General features: G+C 23.5%; 5 protein-coding genes across 6 annotated transcripts in view; 4 read left to right on the forward strand and 1 right to left on the reverse strand.

Annotated features, from left to right (window-relative positions):
* The first annotated feature begins 569 nt into the window (after window positions 1-569).
* On the forward strand, window positions 570-3,169 carry LOC102677500 (serine/threonine-protein kinase RIO1). Its single transcript, XM_006622546.2, has 5 exons — window positions 570-716; window positions 867-1,891; window positions 1,984-2,195; window positions 2,652-2,927; window positions 3,032-3,169. Exons 1-5 carry the CDS (start codon window positions 661-663, stop codon window positions 3,131-3,133), a joined length of 1,671 nt encoding a protein of 556 aa, XP_006622609.1. The 5' UTR covers window positions 570-660; the 3' UTR covers window positions 3,134-3,169.
* Window positions 3,170-3,688: 519 nt separating this feature from the next.
* LOC102677639 (DNA repair protein XRCC3-like) lies at window positions 3,689-4,987 on the forward strand. The gene is made up of 5 exons (XM_006622547.2): window positions 3,689-3,873; window positions 3,947-4,144; window positions 4,227-4,357; window positions 4,450-4,659; window positions 4,751-4,987. The coding sequence occupies exons 1-5, from the start codon at window positions 3,858-3,860 to the stop codon at window positions 4,958-4,960; spliced, it is 765 nt and encodes a 254-aa protein (XP_006622610.1). The 5' UTR covers window positions 3,689-3,857; the 3' UTR covers window positions 4,961-4,987.
* Window positions 4,967-6,093, reverse strand: LOC102680189 (RNA pseudouridylate synthase domain-containing protein 1-like). Its single transcript, XM_031513741.1, has 4 exons — window positions 5,878-6,093; window positions 5,568-5,811; window positions 5,225-5,501; window positions 4,967-5,147 (listed from the first exon to the last, which is right to left on the reverse strand). Exons 1-4 carry the CDS (start codon window positions 6,091-6,093, stop codon window positions 5,000-5,002), a joined length of 885 nt encoding a protein of 294 aa, XP_031369601.1. The 3' UTR covers window positions 4,967-4,999.
* A 434-nt stretch (window positions 6,094-6,527) lies between these two features.
* On the forward strand, window positions 6,528-17,052 carry LOC102677766 (E3 SUMO-protein ligase RanBP2-like). 2 transcript variants are annotated; one of them, XM_006622549.2, is made up of 10 exons: window positions 6,528-6,773; window positions 7,283-7,508; window positions 7,570-7,713; window positions 7,831-8,143; window positions 8,220-14,668; window positions 14,774-15,010; window positions 15,081-15,425; window positions 16,245-16,633; window positions 16,714-16,839; window positions 16,910-17,052. In XM_006622549.2, exons 1-10 carry the CDS (start codon window positions 6,702-6,704, stop codon window positions 16,961-16,963), a joined length of 8,355 nt encoding a protein of 2,784 aa, XP_006622612.1. In that variant the 5' UTR covers window positions 6,528-6,701; the 3' UTR covers window positions 16,964-17,052. The 2 variants fall into 2 exon arrangements, with proteins under 2 accessions (XP_006622612.1, XP_006622611.1); XM_006622548.2 differs by having other exon boundaries at window positions 6,529-6,773; window positions 7,570-7,746.
* A 3,168-nt stretch (window positions 17,053-20,220) lies between these two features.
* The window catches only part of LOC102677999 (3-ketoacyl-CoA thiolase, mitochondrial), a 2,836-nt gene continuing 2,452 nt past the window's right edge, over window positions 20,221-20,604 (forward strand). The window contains exon 1 of the mRNA XM_006622550.2: window positions 20,221-20,323. Within this exon, the coding sequence (XP_006622613.1) occupies window positions 20,305-20,323 (19 nt within the window). The 5' untranslated portion in view covers window positions 20,221-20,304. The remainder of the gene's footprint in view (window positions 20,324-20,604) is intronic.

The following is a 20,604-nucleotide window of genomic DNA, read 5'->3' on the forward strand; positions in this document are numbered from 1 at the left end:
TATTTATAATTACTTATATTTATAAAAGAATATAATAAATTATAATAAACTATATGAAAGAATATAAATTATTTTAGAAGATATTTTTCTTTTGTATATCTTATGTCTTTCTTTTATAATTTATAACTTAATATATTTATTAGAAGTATGGATACTTTACATTATATTTGGTTGTATTATATCATACATAAATTTTTATTATTATATATTATTTAATTATTAAAAATATAATCATTACTTTTTATCATTATTCACGATTTTACAATTTAAATAATGGTACATGTAAACAAAATACATTTTTTTATACATTAATCATAGATAATAAAGACAATAGAGAGCATAGTTCTAATTTGCTTAAAACGTGATGATTTAAAATAATAAAAAATTATTAGAAAATATATTATTAAATAACAAATATTTGATAATATTTGGTAATGTTTAAATATACATATAATATTATATAACGAGACATATATGTATTAAAGTAAATTTTTTATTTTTTATATTATTATTATTATTATAATTTGAAATACGCCTTAATATATGTAAATAGTAACATGCAACGTAATTTAATCTATAGTTTAAAAAAATATGATATATATTTCTTATATATTTGTTAATCTTTAAAATAAAGTTAATATAAAGAAATAAAATTTTACTATGCATGAATATAATGAAGAAGGACAATTCAGTGAAACTGATGAAACTGAGACAAAGTATATATATATATAAAATATGTATATATATAAATGTATACATATATATTTTATAAAATGTATACGTATATATTTATAATATAATTAAATTATTAATTATATCTTCTTTAATGATTTATATAAATTTTAATTTTATGATATTACTTATAGATTAAAAATGTGTGAAAGACAACCATCATTTCATTGTGAACTATCCAAAAATATTCATAAATTGTATATTTCAAATAATGAAAAAGAGGAAGATGATGACAATGATAATTTAGATAATGACGATTTTAGTTGGAATGAAGATTTTATTCAAAATGGAACTGCTTCAAAAAATATTGTCAAAAATATTCAAATACAAAATATTAATGCACAAAATATATCTGATAAAATTACTAATTATCAGCCATTAGATAAATTATTTCGTCGTTATGCTAATAAAATTAATATTGAAAAATACGAAGGTCCCATTTTACCAGAACATGCAGCAAATCTTCTTATTGAAAATGATAAACGTGTAGAAAAAGATAGGTTTAGAACAAAAGACAAACATGATCGTGCAACTGTTGAACAAGTTTTAGATCCTCGTACAAGAATGATACTATTTAAACTTTTAAATCAGGGTATAATTGCAGAAATTAATGGATGTATTTCAACTGGAAAAGAAGCTAATGTTTATCATGCAATATCAAAAACAGGAATAGAATTTGCAATAAAAATATATAAAACATCAATTTTACATTTTAAGGATAGAGATAAATATGTCACTGGAGAATTTCGTTTTCGTCATGGATATTGTCGTCATAATCCACGAAAGATGGTACGAACATGGGCAGAGAAAGAATTTAGAAATTTAATACGTCTTCAACAAGGAGATGTAAATGCTCCAAAACCAATTTTACTACGTAGTCATGTACTATTAATGGATTTCATAGGTACTAATGGTTGGCCATCATCAAAATTAAAAGATGTTGTTTTAACTGCTTCTAAATCAAGAAAATTATATAGAGAATGTATTGAAATAATGTGGAAACTATATAATAAATGTAAACTTGTTCATGCTGATTTAAGTGAATATAATATGTTATATCATAATGGATCTATTATAATAATAGATGTATCACAAGCAGTTGAACATGATCATCCTATGGCACTTGAATTTCTTAGAAAAGATTGTACAAATATAACTGGTAATTAATGATAAAAATTTTTTATGATAATATTATTAAATGTTTCAAAAATTTTAGAATTAATAAACAATATGATTTAATTTTTTTTATAGAATTTTTTAAGAAAAATGAAGTAGCTGTGATGACTGTTAAGGCATTATTTAATTTTATAACAGATCCAACAATAACTGAAGAAAATATGGATAAGTATTTAGATACAATATCAGAACAAATGACACAGCAAAGTGATCAATGTATTGATCCTGAACAGCAAATAGAAGAACAAGTATTTAAGCAAGTTTATATTCCACAAAACTTAAGTCAGGTAATATAAAAGTATACATATAAATATATATATCGCTATAAATATATAATTATATATATCATTAAATATTGTATATACATAATATATACAATATATTATATATATATATATTTAAAGTTTATATTATTTATGTTTAAAATTTTTATTATTTATTTAAATTAACGGATATTGAGAGACTCATTCAATTTAGAATGCTTGTTGAAATATTATATCACAGTATTTAAAAATTTGAATTATTTATTATAATAATAATTTATAATTCAAATTTAATTTCAAAATTTAAATACTTGGATATTTTTAAGTATTCTAATAAAAGTTATTTATTCATATTCATAATATCGAAAAAAATTCAAATTATAATAAATATAAATTATATTAAATAAATATCTGAATATTCAAGAGTATAATAAGAGTTCTAATCAAATTTCATAAGTACACTTTTAACAAAATGTTTAGGTAATTGATATTGAGCGTGATATTAAACTTGCAAAAACAGGAAAAGGAGATTTGATATATAAAACTCTTGTTGGTTTAAAATCAGATTTATCTAAACCTATTGATACTCCTGAAATTCTTAATGAAAGATCTAAAAAAATAAATAATATAGAAGAAAAAGATAATTTATCTGAGAAAAGTAATAATTCTGAAGATAGTGAAGAAGAAGATATACAAAATGAATCAAAGTTCGTTAATTCAGCTCGACCTCGACATGAGAGTCCAGATAGTAAAAAGGTAAGATAATATAATTGCTTATATAATATACTTATATATATATATATATATGATATTATATATACATATGTAAAACATATATTTAAATATATATTTAATTATAGGCACGAAAAAAAGCAGTAAAAGAACAACAGGCTGAAAAAAGAAAAACTAAAATAAAAAAGCATATTAAAAAAAGGAAAGAAAAAGTACTAAAGAAGAAATAATTTAAGTATTATTAGAAAATATTTTCAAAAATTTGAAATACAATAAAATTATATATAATTAATTTGATGTTTTATATTTTAATTATAAAAAATTTTAAAAAATAGAAATATGTTTGTCTTACAATTTTTAATAAAATTAAGAATATTCTATTCTTGTATTTTATTATATATTAAATAAAATATGTATATAATATAAATAATTTAAAAAATTTATTTTAATTTTTTTTTTTGTTTTCAAGAATCTTTAACATCTATTTTGTTTATAATTATAATAGAATTTTTTATATTTATAAATGATTAAATGAATAGATAATTAAATTTATATCATAGACAAAATATGAAATAGGTTATTTAAAATAATTATAATATAATATTAATGACTAAGATCTAATTAATATTGCAGCTTAAAAATTAAGTACATTAAATTTTATACAATTTCCATTCATATCAAAATCAAATCATATCAAAATCATATGCAAATCAAAATCAATGCAAAATCATATTTATTCGAAAATTTTTACAGAAATTTAATCGAAAATGTCAATTTTTCTTATCGATAATATCGCATGTGACTCAAAAATGGTAATGGTTCGGAAGCACTCGGAATATGTATATAACAAAAATGCACTGAATTAAGTATAGATTAATTTTATATTTAGTCTGTATTTATATCATTAAAAAAATAAAATTATCTAAGAAATGTTTTTGAAATAAAAAAAGAATAATGGAAAATTATTTTGGTATTAAAATTTTATTATTTTTTATATTATAATATTAATAAAATATGTTATTCATTTTGATTTATCATATCAGTTAATGCTAAAATAATAAAAGAATATGAACAATTTCTTACAACTGGTTGTTCGAAATTTGATACATTACTTGAAGGTGGTATAACTAATCGTGGGATTACACAAATTTATGGAGCTGCAAGTACAGGAAAAACACAATTAGCTTTACAATTATGTTTAACAGTTCAATTACCTAAAACAGAGGGTGGTCTTGCTGCTGGTATTTTACAAATTGAATTTTTTATAAGATTATAAGCATTTTTTTAAAATATTTTTCTTCAAATATATTTAATTAATTATAGGTGCAATATATATTTGTACTGAATCTATATTTCCATCAAGAAGATTACAAGAATTGATACAAAAATTGGAAATTACTAAAAAACATGGAATAAATGGTGACTTAGTATTTGTAGAACATATTTCTACTATTGTAAGTATTATTATTTATTAAATTAATTCAATTGTTAATATTATATTTTTATTTTTATAGGTTTTTTATTTTATAGTTTTTTATTTTTATAGGAAGAATTGGAAATATGTTTACTTCATAGAATTCCAACATTAATATCTGTACAAAAGATAGGATTAATAGTTATAGATTCAATTGCTGCTCCATATAGAGTAGAAGATTGGAAAGATGAATCTAATAATAGAGCAAAAAGTTTAAGAATAATTGGACAACAATTACACAAGTTATGTAAAAATAATATTTGTGTTGTTTGTATCAATCAGGTAAAAAAAATAATATGTTTATGTAATAACTAATAATATAATTGCACAAATATTTTACAAAAATTATACATATATATATATATATATATAGGTAACAACAGATGTATATAATAATGTACTTAATGATAATTTAAATGTACGACCAACATTAGGAACAACATGGTTAAGTATGATAACTACTTCTATACAATTTTATAGAATAGATTCTTTAAGATATGCTTGCATTAAATTATCATCAAATTTACCAGAACTAATTATTCCATTTGAAATACAAGGATGTGGGATTAAAGCATTAGATTGAATAAAATAAATTGAAATAAATTTTTAATGTTGTGTTTAATTACATAAGTTTGGAAATATCAGAAAATACATTTTCATCTAATATTCTAGCAATATTTGTTGGAGACCATTGATTTCTTGGATCAGAAGCTACAAATGGATCCATACTTCTTATATCTAAATTTTCAATGTCATTATTTAATATTAACCTTTAAAAAATTATAAAATAAAATATTTTAAAATATAAATAAACATTTTTTAAATAATTTTTCTATATATATAATACCTGAAGGAATGTAAAAATGTTCTATAAGGTTCTATATCTTTTCGTTCACTATATGTATAATCACCAATTACAGTATGACCAATGTATGAACAATGTACTCTTAGTTGATGTCTTCTACCTGTACTAGGACATAATAATACTTTAGTAGCTGGTTTTCCATTTCTAAAACCTCTTTCTAATACCATAAGAATTGTATAAGATTTTTTCGGTTTCTCACAAAAGATGCTATCACTGACACACATTTTATGATTTCCTTTTTTTTCTCTAATATCAATTCCTAAAAAAATAATGTTGTTATAATAAATAATAAATAAATAAATAGATATTATCTTGATTTGATTACCAATTGCTTTATTTATAATAAGATAAGGTTCATCAATATGTCCATGAAGTAATGCTAAATAAAATTTTTTAGCTGTTCTTGCTTCAAATGCATTAGAAGCAATTTGAGCTGCTTTTTTATTTAATGCAATACATATTACACCACTTGTCACATAATCTAATCTATGTACAAAATGAAATTCATGAAATAATTTTGGATTTACTAATTTTGGTACAATTTTTTTTAATTCAAATTGCAGTGTATCCTAAAAATTTTAATGTTTATAAAACTAATAAATATTATTTTTAATTTAAAAACATTTTTGTCATACTTTTTTTTCATGATTATTACTATTAATATACATATCATATGGTTTAGAAACTACCAAAAAATTTTTACTATGATATAATATATCTACATTATTTTTGTATTTAATTCGAATAAAATATTTTACATATAATTTTAAAAATATTTTTTTTATGTATAACATTTGTATTAATTTAAAAATGAAGGTAATGCAATTGTACAATATTTTATTTATATTCATTTTGTGTACTATTATAATTACTATTATAATTTTCGTTTTTCTTATAAAATGTTATAAAATTACAATATCATTGCTTCTGTATTTTATAAAAGTAAACAAAATATATATAAATTATAAACAATGCATATTAAATATTCTTTGAAAATCATTATATATTAACAAAAGAAATAAAGATTGTCTACTATATTTTGTATAATTTTACACAATTTTCCACTTTTATATTGGCTGTCTGTTTTCTATTTTAAATTTTGTTAATAACTTCATATTGATTGCGATAAGTGATGTAATAATAATTTTTATAAATAACAATTTTAAGCTGATATATCAAATTTAAAATATTTTATTTAATTTTGGAAAGGAATTATGATATTTTAAATATTTATTGTGAAAAGGTATATTTTAAACAATTTAAAAACATATCAGAGGGCAGCACTTACTTGGGTTTTCAGATTTGGATGCAGACCGTTTGAAAGCAATTTGTACTATGGGAGAAAGTTTTATCGTGGAGTTCGTTATAAATAACGGTATTTCTAATTTCATTTTAATTGAATACTGTTTATTAATTGTTTTAGTGATTATTAGAAAACGTTTTGTATTACCTTCTAAAAATGTTTCGATCGAAAAAAGATGTTGATCGACATGTGAAAGATATTTTTATTAAACTTAAAAGTTCAGAGGAGGTAAGGTTATTTTTCAAGAAAAAAATCCATATTATTAAACATTATCTAAATAATCTTTGTTAATTTTTTATATTATATATAATAATTTTTTTAAATTATAATTTTTATTTTAAATGAATTTTATATACATATTAATTTTTTATTTTTTTAAATTTATATTTTATGTCAAGTGTATAGTATTAAAGACCTTGACTTGATTGTGAAAAGAATAAATATATGCACATGCATTAACCTCTATATAATAATTTAGCTATTTTTTAAGAATATTTTAAGAATAAAATAGAAAAAAAATTATTATTTTGCAGAACAAATTTTTATTTTATTTTATATTCCTTTAAAAAATATTTTATAATTAAATATTTTATTAATAGTTATAATAATGTTTATTTATATTAACATATCTATCTCTATTTATTTTTGTTTTTATATTTATGATTAAATTAATTAATAATATAAAAATTTATATTATTAATTTTATATATGTCTAAGATTTTTATTTTAATTTCAAGAAAAAACTTCGATGTTATAATATTGCAAAGTTATATTATCAAGTGGGAGACAATGAATCTGCAAAAAAGTATGTCTCTAATTATTTAGAAATAAGAGATAAATCTGCAGGGGCTCATAAATTATTAGGACAAGCTCTCGAAGGTTTGGGACAAAAGGAAGCAGCCTTTACACAATATAAAATATCCCTTGAATTAGAACCAAAGCAAGATGATCTTCTTTTAAAAGGTATAATTTATTTTAAATATTTTATATTTATTTTATATTTTATTTAAATAATATTTTTCAGTATGTGAGTTATTATCAAATATGGATATCAATATAGCAAATGATAAAATAAAACATTTAGTAGAAAGAGCTGATAAAAAATTTCCACATCATCCAATAGTTTTTGAGTTAAAGGAAAAATTAATAACTTTAGAAAAACCAAATGGTAATGATGATGATTTAGAAAAACTTATCATATGTACGTAATATATTTTTCATTTTAGATTTATATTATTTCATATAATTTAATAAAATTTACTTGTTTCAACAAAATTATTTTTAGCTGAATTATCAGTAAGACAAACAGATGTGAATTTACAAGTTAAGTTGCTCAAGCATTATATAGAAAATCATAGACTTGAAGATGCATATAATAAAGCTGCTGGAATAGAAGCAACACATAGTCACAGAAATAATATCATTTGGTATCAATCATTAAGTGAATTACTTATGAAATGTAAAGAAAATAAACAATCAGATTGGACATTTTGGATATTTTATATTTCGGTGTTAGAAAGATATGCAGCACTTTGCCTTAAAGAACAAGGTAACATTATTAAAAAAAGTATAACTGATGTTACACAAGCAGTATTTAAGTAAGTATATATATGTGATATAAATTTTATTTATTGTATTTAATATTATTAAATTAAATATTTTTTTATATTGCAGTTTTGATCAAAGTTTATTTGAATTTAAATCAAAAAATTTTTCTAATCATCCTGCTTTTATTGAACACATGTTATTACATATGTGGGGTCAGTTACATTTTCATTTAGCGTGTTTAATTTTACGAAAAATTAAAGCTGGAGAAGACAGTTGGTCTGAAGCAGGAAGATTATGTGGACCTCTTTTGTTGACTGCATTACATATAACACCTATAGATCCTACTGCTGTTTGGACTATGCATTTGAAGGACAGATTCAAGAATCAAATACATATATGGTACAGAGAAGGATCATATAGGTGTAGCCAAGCTGGTCATGTACTTCAAGATTATGCTCGAGATAATACTAAAAAATTGCTAGATAAAATTGATAAATTTTGTACAAGTTCATGGCGAGAACGAATATATCAAAGAATATTTATTGGACGATTATATCAAGATGGTAAAAAAACATCATTTTTCACAAATTCTTTAATTTCAAATCCACCTTTACGTCTATGTTCGTATAATGAATTAAAACGATTTGATGAAATATCTGAAGAAGCGTGGCCAGATTCATTACATCATCAAGTTTGGCTTGGTTTAAGAGCTCGGCCTCAAGGTTCACAAAATAAAGATAATGGGCTTCATCCAAATCAAACATCACATGTCTTTTGTGAATTACAATTTTCTGTTTATAATTTGCATCAAGCAGCTCCTGATAGTTTAAGTCGTCTTGATATTGATGCATTTTTAAATGCTGCTATCTGTACTTCTTCAATAATTGAAGAACAACATGGTGGACTTTTGAATCCTGAAAAATTACCTACATTACCAGCAGATCTTACTAATACACTTTGTACTTGTGCACAAGAACAGTGGTGGTCATATGCTTATAAAGTATATTCTATGGATAAACAAAAGCCACTTGATGATGATCTTGGAGAATTGAGATTAGAACTACAAAGAGGTTTAGAAGTAGTTCGTTGTTTAGGAAATCATGGGTTACATCCTGTTCTTTTAGTTCATTTAGCAAGAATATTTCATCATAGGGCAGAAACACTAAAAGAAATAAATCAAGAAAATAGTGATATACCATATTTAGAAGCACGATCTGAAATGTATTGGTCAGCTGCAATTCCGCTTCTTGAAAGATTACAAAATAATCAAGTTATTCGTGTAACTAATTCCAAATTTTTTAATTATCAAGGAAAAGATATGAATAATGCAGAATTAATTAAAGCTTTAGAAGAAGGTAAATTGCTTTTAGCTCAACGATTCGTACGTAGCAAACAATATGAAAAAGCGATAAATGCTCTACAAGCATTAAAGTGTCCAGAAGCATCATTTCAACAAGGTCAAATGTATGAAAAACTTGCAGATGAAATTATAAGTTCTATACCTAAGGAAAATTTAACATCTGAAATGAGATCACAACATATAATTATGCTTTCAAAAGCAAGGGAATGTTTCTATTTAACATTGGATCGCTTGCGTAGTCCAGAAACAAATCCAAAACATCCTTTGAATTCTGAACTTTCTACATATATTGCCGATATTGAAAATAAATTGAAAAGAATTGATCCAGATTTATCACGAGGTGATTTAAGTAGAAATGAATGCGATGGTATGTCGGATGAAAGTTATTCATCTGCTCATAGTGCTGTTGATCAAGCAGTTACAAAAATAGCATTACCAACATTAACGGGATTAAATGCTTCAGTTAATGTCTTGAGTACACCACAAAAAAATATTCATCGTACACCAAAACAATCTAGTACTCCTTATAAACTACAACATCAAGATATATTGGATTTATCACGGAATCGTTCTGAAGCACGTCCAAGTCCTGAACGACTTGATGCTCAAATTCGTGCCATAAATCAAATGATTCATTCAAAAGATAATATGATACAGTCGATAGCAGAGCAAACTAAAACTATATTGGAATTAAATAAAACAGTAATGGAAATAGTGGAAAGACTTGCAAAAGAAATGACAGAATTACGAAAAGAAATTCAGAAACAACGTACTCAAACAGTTAATGTTAATCCCAATTTAGAAGAAGATTTATGTATTTTAAGTGAAGATGATTATAATGATTTGAATTACAATGCAAATCAATCAGGTGCATCTTCAATATCTGGAAATATGTTTCAATCTTCTCACAGACACCCATATTCTCATTTAGTATATCCTTCAACTACTTTTCAAGGATATTATCCAACAGGAATGTCATTTAATGATCCAAATGCGCAAGCTATTCCTTCTCTATATCCTCCAAATATTTATTCAATGCCAGTTTTATATCCTAATACAAGATCAAAAATACCTGAAAATATTCTTCAACAAAGTTTGTTTATGCCACCAACAAATCAACCATTGCAAATTCCATTGCAAAAATTAGAAACATCTAAACCAGAGCCAACCATAAAAGATACTCTTGTAAATAAAATTCCACCAGTCAATGTTGCCATTACCACTTCTGATACACTTCCAACTACAGTACCGATTGTACAACCAACACTTAGCGTAACAATTCCTCCACATTTCAGACAAGGAAATTCTTCTACACCAGTCATTACAGAACAATCTGCTCCACATTGTTATCAAATTTCTATGCCTTCTCAAGCCACTATACCAACAACAGTAAATTTACCTCCTTTATCAAATACTTTTACAACTACTCCAGCAAATCTTTCTACATCAGAAACATCAAAACAAAACACTACCATTTGTTCAACGGGATCTTCAAATAGTTCAGATCATGAACATGATCCAATACCAGATTTTGTTCCTGTTATACCATTACCTGCAGAAATTAAAGTTACTACTGGAGAAGAAGGGCAAGAAACACTATTTTGTGCAAGAGCTAAACTTTATCGTTTTGTAGATAATGAATGGAAAGAACGTGGTATAGGTAATGTTAAACTATTAAAGAACGAAGAAGGAAAAGTTCGTTTACTTATGCGCAGGGAACAAGTATTAAAAGTATGTGCAAATCATTATCTTGTACCAGATATGGAATTAACTGCTAAATCAAATAATGAAAAGGCATGGTTTTGGGTTGCACATGATTTTGCAGATGGAGAATTAAAATTAGAGAAGTTTTGTATTAGATTCAAAACTGTGGAAGAAGGTATTTCCTTCAAGGAACATTTTGATAAAGCTAAAGCGAATCTTACTTTTGAAAAAGTAAAAATTGAAAATGTTGATAAGACATCAAATAAAGACAATATTGTAATAAGTAAAAAAACAGAAAAAACAAAATCAGAACAGAAAATTACAGAACAAACACCATTATTTATTTCTGGACAAACTATTCAAAAATCTATTGATGTGACTGCATCTACAGATTCTATTATATCAGAAAAATTACAAAATAATATAACTCCAACAGTTATTGGTGGATTTTCATTTTCATCAACACCAATTATTCAAAAAGCAATTACTACAGAATCTTCAAAAATTTCTACTAAATCAGAAATTAGTCCTTTTGCTGGTTTCACATTTAACAAAACTGTTACAAATGCAGAAAACTTTATAACTACAACACAAAAAAGCACGACCATAGGAACAACAACCACATCACAGTTTACATTTTCATTTACAAAAACAAATTCACCTTTACAATCAGCTACAACTACAACAATATCAACAGTACCAAGTAGTATTCATAGCACATCGATTTTGTCTTCTCAATCCAACAATATTGCTAGTACTAATGAAAATATTTCTACTAATACTTCTCAGTTTTCACTTAGAAGACCTCATGCTCCTGCACCAGGTGCAAGTGTTTCAACATCTACTATAGCTGGTATTCAAGATACTGAGAAATCTGCTTTACAAACTGAATATGAAGAAGTTTTATTTAATGCAAAAATTAGTCTTCAATATTATAATAATGATAATAAACAATGGGAAAATAGAGCTATTGGACAAATGAAGATTTTATGGAATTCAAAAACAAATAAAATTCGTTTATTAATGATAGACGAAAATAATTTAAAAATTTTTTATAATTACAATGTTTTTGCTAAAATGTTATTTACTTACAAAAGTAATAGTACAGTAGTCAATTGGAATATGTATTGTGGATCAGATAATAAAACAGGAATGTTTGCAGCAACATTTAAAACTTCCAATCAGGCATCTCAATTTTACAATATAATTACCAGTAATCAGCAAAAGATGGTAAAAGATTGTATTATCGCTGAAAATTTAACAAAACTAGAAAGTATTCAAGTTGTACAAACACACAAATCAGAGAATTCTTTATCTGAAATGTTCAAACCACCAGAAGGTTCATGGGAATGTAATGGTTGTTACATAAGAAATAATGTATCAGATATAAAATGTATAGCTTGCGAAAAATCACGTTTTTCTGAATCTGATGAATCGATTATTTCAAACATTCCTTCTAATCAAATATCTCTTTCGCAAATGTCTAAACCATCTACTGGTTCATGGAAATGTAAATGTTGTAATATATTTAATGCAGCTGAAAGTAATTATTGCGTCACATGTGATTCACCAAAAGATCCATCTCTTCCACCAAAACCAAAAATTGATGGTTTTCAGATAAATTCAAGTTCTTCTGGTACATCTACGTTTACTTTTGGTATTCCGCAAGATACGACTAAAAAGGGTTCAAATGTATTTTCATTTCGTTTACCTACTTCTAATGATGTTTCTAAATCTGCATCTTCAGTAGCTACAAAATCTGATGCAAAAACAGATGCATCAAATGCAAAATTTGTTTTTGGAACCCCAGGAAAATCGTTTGGATTCAATTTTGTGACTAAATCATCTCCAACAAAATCTGGTGGCGAAGAAAATAGCGAGGAAGAAATAGTGGAAAATGATGATATTCATTTTTCACCAACAATTCCATTACCAGATAAAATCGAAGTTAAAACAGGCGAAGAAGAAGAAGAAGTTCTTTATAGTCATAGAGCAAAATTATTTAGATATAATAAACCTGCAAATGAATGGAAAGAACGTGGTATAGGAGATATAAAATTATTACGACATAACGAAACAGGCAAGCTGAGACTAGTAATGAGACGAGAACAAATATTAAAATTATGTTTAAATCATTTTGTACTTCCAAATTTTGAATTAAATTCGAAAGATGAAAGAACATGGATATGGAATGCTGCTGATTATAGTGAAGGAGAAATAGAACCTACTCTTTTTGCATGTCGCTTTAAAACATCTGACATTGCAAATAATTTTAAAGAAATAATTGACGAATCAAAAAAAGCACTTCCACCTATTGAAAAAACAAATGATACAAAAATAGAAACATTTACCGAAGTATCTTCTGTACAAGATATTGAAGTTGTATATGAGATGAAAGTAACACCTGAAGAAAAACAAGCTGCGTTAAAATTACAACTTCCAAAAAATTTTTATGCATACAAACAAAAACCAGATTGTCCTGGATGTAGAGGTTGTAAAGAATCAAAGCTATCATTATTCACAGATGAAAGTTCTGAAAAAACATCAAAGATATCTGCAGAAGATCGAAAATCTCTAACTACGTCTACAATGCAATTCCTTCCAAAATCTACTATATTCAGTACTGCATCTAATGAAGTTACAACTGTTCAAACTCCTATTTCAAGTACTAGTACAATTGTTTCTTCTATTTTTAAACCTAACTTATATGGTACAAACACATTACAATTTACAACAAATTCTATTTCTACAACTACATCAACTATATCTTTCGGAAATGTTGATTCTATTACATCAAGTGATAAAAAAACAGGATTTTCTTTTATAATGCCTCAAATTTCGTCTAATGAAATACAGAAATCTATGATAGATAAACAAAATATTTCAATATCTGAAAATTTAAAAATTTGTAGTCCTATTACTTCACAAACTCAAGTAACATCGACTACTTGTGCTACATCTTTTTCTTTTATGACATCAACATCTACAATACCCACATCATCTATATTTGGAATGGCTAAATTAGACAATACAGGAAAAAATATTTTTGGCGGAATATCAAAAAAAGATTCTTCTACATTACTTAAACCTAGTTCCATTAATGTTTGTACAAATTCTGAATTAGTATTTTCAAATAATTTTAATACTCAACCAAAAACTACAAGTACTACAATTACATCTGTACTTGGTAGTGCTACACCTATTTTTGGATCTTCTGCATTAAAAGCTAATTCAGAAAACACAAACACGGGTTCGCTTGAAGTATCTGTCAAATCTACCAATTCAGTATTTCCTAATACATCTGTACCATTTTCATATAATTTATTTTCTGGTGCACGTACAAATACATCATCTTTTACAATTTCAAATCCTGTGACAACTAATGCTTTTGAAACAATAACACCTACAACAAGTGATACTCAGAAAGAGAGTGATGTTGCTTTTCTTCCAATGACGGATTTATCTTTTTCAACTTTAGCAGCTAAAAGTTCTCAGTCAGCATTTAAAATAGGTATATTTTTTTATATTATCATTTTTATAAAATTTAAAAATTTTTAAAAATACATACTAATAAAATTATTATATATATATATATATCTATATTTCTTTTTCATAGATCCAAATTTTTCCTTTGCTGGAGCTGGAACAGCTGTATTTGGTTCAAAATCAAATACAATTAGTAACAAATGTACAGAAAAATCAAAAGAAATTATAGTAGAAAAAAAAGATGAGGATGAAGAAGAAGATGATCAAGTTGATGAAAATGATCATGATTATGATCCTCATTTCGAGCCTATTATACCTATGCCTGATATCGTTGAAGTACATACTGGAGAAGAAGAAGAAGAAAAAAGTATAACTTAAAATAATTACCTATAAAGAAAAAATAAATGTGTTTTTAATTGGTTACATATTTATTTCAGTATTTGGTGAAAGAGCTAAATTATACAGATACGATTCTGACACGCGTGAATGGAAAGAAAGAGGTGTTGGAGAAATGAAAATCTTACATCATGCAAAATATAATCGTTACAGATTATTATTACGTCGAGATCAAGTTTATAAAGTAGTATGTAATTTTTTACTTACTCCAGACATCACCTTTAGTAGACTTCGCACGTCGGATCGTGCTTGGATGTGGGCAGGCATGAATCATGCTGAAGAACAACCATGTTTAGAGAGCTTATCAGTTAAATTTAAATCTCCAGTACTGGCAACAAAATTCAAGGATACAATTGACAAAATTCAACAAACGCTAAGTGAAAGCCGTAAGGAATAAGATGAAAGTCTCTTGTTTATAATGCTTTCCTTAGTTTATAACCCTTGCTTTTGGCTGCATGGTACATGTATATCTATTATGTGTTATATGCATACTATACAAAATATGTATTATTTTGTTATTAAACATATTAAGTTAGCTTTATTTATACTTATAAAATATAATACTATTTAAGAAAACTACAATTAAGAATTAAGTTTTTTGAATTAAGAATTTCTTTTTGAGAGACGATCGTAAAGAGATCAATTCTAAAAAATTTATTGTTATTTTAAAAGTTTTGTTTCAAAAATATTTTTGATATATTATGTATTATAAATTTAATTGTGATATGTGTGATTTTATGAAATCATATTTAATTTCACTTTTTATATTTCTAATCAAAAAAAAAAAAAAAAAAAAAAAAAAAAAAGCGCAAGATATATATAACTATGACTATTTTACATTTTATAATAAATAAAGTTTCATTACTAAGTCAATGTATATTAATGAGTGTGAATTTTTTTCTTATTAATGATTTTTGAATATGATTTATATTAATAACATATCTTGTACAACTACATTTAGTATTATAATACTGAATAAAATGGTATGATATGAAACATAATTTAAATTTTGTTCATCAATTAAAATAAAAATTTGCCTCTAATTTAAGTTAAAACATATCAAGATACATATATGTATATTATTCTATATATTCTTATAATTTTATAACATAATTATTTTATATCATCTTTTTGCTTGCTTATATTAATTATTAATTATTAAAATCGCAATTGAAATAAAGATTATATTTTTTATATAAATATAGGGGGAAAAAATGTAAAAGATAGTCCAATAATAGAAGAACATGGAGATGAAGAAAATGAAGATGAAGAATGTGAGGAAGTAGGTGCAGTAGATGATATAAAAGAAGAAGATGAAGAAGAAGAAGAAGATGATGATGATGATGATGATGATGAAGATGAAGATGATGATGATGATGATGATGATGATGATGATCAAAACTCCATAACTTTTGAAAAAAGAGCAACTTTGCTCACTAGGACAAATAAAGAGAATCAATGGGAACCTGTAGCATTAGGAAATTTAATTATTTATTATGATTCTAATATTTTTGGTGAAAGAATAATATTAAAAACAGATAAAACAGATGAAATTGTAAGCAATACAATTATTAGTATGAATACTAAAATGGAGGTAAAAATATATAAATATAATATTAAATAATATCAAATTAAATATCAAATTAATTAATATTAATTCTTTTTTTTATTAAGGTTAATGAAAAAGAATGTGTTTGGACAGCAATCGATTATGCTTTAACACCACCAACAAAACGTACTTTATGTGCCGTTTTTTCATCAGTTCATGTTGCACGGGAAATGCACAAACATTTTCAAGAAGTAAGTAAAAATTTGATATAAAATATAAAAATATTATAAAAATTATTGATTTTAATTATTGACTTTATAGGGAGTAGAATATGCATACCAAGCAGACATCAGTGAACCATTTTATGAAGAGTAAAATAAAATGATTCCTCATTTTTCTTATAAGAAAGTATTGTATCTCTTATTCTCCTGTAAACATATAAATCATATTTAATTTTAGTTTAATTTTAATTTATAAGATAATAATTTCAATTCCATCTATTTTTATAGGTGTAATTGTGTAATAAATAATTGTACAAATTATTTAAGAATTTACGAAAGCAAATAAATTTTCGTCAATTTTAATGCATTTTGCTTATAAAAATTTCTTGTTAAAATAGATCAAAATATTTGATTAATATAATAATTGTGTATCTAACAATAAATTCGAATTTAATATGTGATATAGAACTTTATTGATATTTATAAAATTATTTATTACAATAAACGTGCGTGCATGTCTTAAGATTTAATTTCATTGAATATTTATTAAAAAATGGAATTTTATCTATAGAAATAAATAAAAAAGTCGCTTTTTAAGATATTTATTAATATTGTGATCATTTATATTCTTGACTGGTATTTCATAATTTATTTTTAAAATATATCATAAATAATATTGTATATAGTTTAATAAAATAATTTACTATTAACTGGATCAATAGAGATAAGAAATTTTTTTCTTTTTTCATCAACATTTTAGTATAACAATCTTATTTTGATTCAATCATAAAAATTGTAATTATTAATGAAATACATTGATCTTAAATTAAATAAAAGAATTTAATATCAGTGACATCATCTCGTAGATGAACGTTGGAAATTTCGATTTGTTAGTAAAAACAAAAAAGTATTTATCATCATAAATAACAAGAGCAACATTACTGAAAAAAGACAAAGAAAATATGTCAATTTTGATTATGTAGTTTTTAATTCTCTCACTGTCGGAAACACAATATTGAAAATTAATTATTAATTTCTTACTAAAAAATATTGTACTTTTAAGTTTGCAAAATTTTAAATTTTAAAACTAGAAAATAATTTTCTTGTGTAAATTTTAATAATTTTAACCTTAATTATTTATCATATATATAATTATCATAAAGATTGCCTTAATTGCAAATTATCAATTTATAATCGAATAAACAACCAATTTATTCATTCAAGTAACAACAAAATTATAAATAAAAATTATATATGAATGTAATAAAGAAAACATGTAAAATGTATACATTATATTTAGAAATAAATTTCATAATAGCGAATTTAACCATTCCTTCATGGAATATGATATAAGATATAAAACAATCTTTAAACTGAAATTATGATAATAGAAATATCAGCTTCATACTTAGTATCGTTTTAACTTAAGTAATTAACTTGTCAATGATTCAAGAATTATTTTATATTTTATTTCTATATTTCCGATTTTTTTGAATCATAGAATATCTAAATTTAATGCAGTTGAGATTGAAATATTTTAAATTTATTAATATTGTTGAGGAAATAGCGGTTATACATATATATTAATTATGATTTATGATATATGATTTGAAATTATCATACATCAACAACTAATTCATTAACTGGAAATTTTTGAAATAATTTTAAACGTTTTTTTTTACAAAAACTTTCGTTATGATTTTATTAATAAATTTAATAAAAAATATTAGTCAATTACAAAACGCGTAATTTAATTGAATTGCGATCGTAAATTAATCATATGCCGCTGATTGAGCGCGAACAAGTTGAAACCAATGTTGAAAAAATGTATTAAATATGATATTTTTTTATTAATAAAAAATTATATCACAAATTATATCATAAAATTATAATATTCAACATATTTTTTTTAACATATATTGCTTAAATGTTTTCATATATGCGCATATATAAACGTGTAAAACAATTGATTATTATTTTCAGAGTATTTTATTAGGAGAATCTAAGATAGTTTTAACAGGAGAAATAGAAAACATGAGTCAAGTTCCATTTACTGTAAAAAATATTTGATTTGGTAGTTTAGGACAAAAATATCACTTTGAGGATATTGTTTTAATACATGCGTCTTTAAAAGCATATAACTCGATATTACAAATTTTTATATTTTTTTAAATCTTATTTGTCTTATTTATAGATATTATTTATAGATTATTCATAAAATCATGAATATGATTTTATGAATATGATAATGATTTCTACTCCAAAAATATTAAAAATAAAATGTTTCAAATTTTATCATTTTTTTGATTTTGAAATAACTTATGTTTTAAAAAACGCGATTTATGTTCCAACTTGTGTAATACAAAAATCTTATGAAGCTGTATGATCTTTTAATTGAACACGTATACGATTTTTTTCTTTGATTCATTTCTATTGGTCGATTTATTATTGATAAGATGATGATCATCTTCTCTTTCACTCTTTCTTTAATAGATCATATATTGATTTGATCTCTGATGAGCATTAGGATAATAATATTAATTGATCAATAAATTGTTGATTTAATTGATGAAAGTCATATCTTGATATTTCTAAATTGATATTTCTTTTGGATTGTTTTCCTCATTGAATATTTCACCAATATTTTGTATAATAATTAATGTATATCTAGTTGGTTTATCAATTACATATTATTTATACTGTAATAATGCATATTATTTACAATTACATATTATTTACAATATTACTTATAATAATATTTCAATAAAAAATATAAAAATTTTGAGTAAAATAATTTATGAAAATTCGTAAACTACTTTGGATTCGTTTTTTAATATTTTAATAAAAAGATTTTGCAATCTATGAGATTTTGCAATGAGTATTATATAATGCAATAAAAAGAATTCTGGTTTTGAAAATCTATTTAACAAAATTATTTTTGTGCAAAAATTGTTTATAAATTTCTATCGATCCAAAAATGTAGAATTACATCATGAAACTTATTTTTTTATATACTCTATACATGTCAATAATTTTCTTCCCTCATATTCTGTCTTGAAGATATATAATATATAATAATAATAATTTAATCATTTTTGATATCTCACTAATAAGAGAGTTATGTAAAATTCTCTGGTGGATATGGAATTATCTAATGTAAATATCTAAAGTTATCCCCACCTAAAGAAAAAAAGATTTCTTTTAATATATTGCGAAATATTATGAAATGAATGATATTTTATTTTTCTCTTTTCATTTTTCTTTTTCTTTCATTGGTTATTTTTTTTTTATATTCGGTAAAATATAGGAAAGAAACTTTGATCTTTAAACTTTGATCATATTGTAATTTCTATTCTATCTATAGCGAAATAAACTCAGTTTAAAATTTGATTATCGTGCAATCATTTAATTTTTAATATATCATTTGAAATATTTTGTTTATTATTGAATTTTCTATTTTAAATTTATTTTAATTATAAAATATTTTATTTCATAATGTCTCTCGCAACAAAAGGTATGTAGAATTCTAAATATTTATTATTATTACTATTTATTTAGAAAAATAGAAAATATTTTATTAAGTTATATATCAAAATTTCTATTTTTTTTTAACATTTTTAAAAATATAAAATAAAAAAGAAAATTAATAATAAAAAGAATAAGTTATATATTAAAAAATTTTAATTAAATTTGTAAATATTATTAAATAAAAAAAATAATTTTTTTATAATAGAAAAGATTGTTTTAATGTAAAATCATAACTATGAATATTTTAATTAAATTTATAAAAAAAAT

The sequence above is a fragment of the Apis dorsata genome, unplaced genomic scaffold (assembly GCF_000469605.1).
Source record: "Apis dorsata unplaced genomic scaffold, Apis dorsata 1.3 scaffold_722, whole genome shotgun sequence".
NCBI classification, from domain to species: Eukaryota; Metazoa; Arthropoda; class Insecta; order Hymenoptera; family Apidae; genus Apis; species Apis dorsata.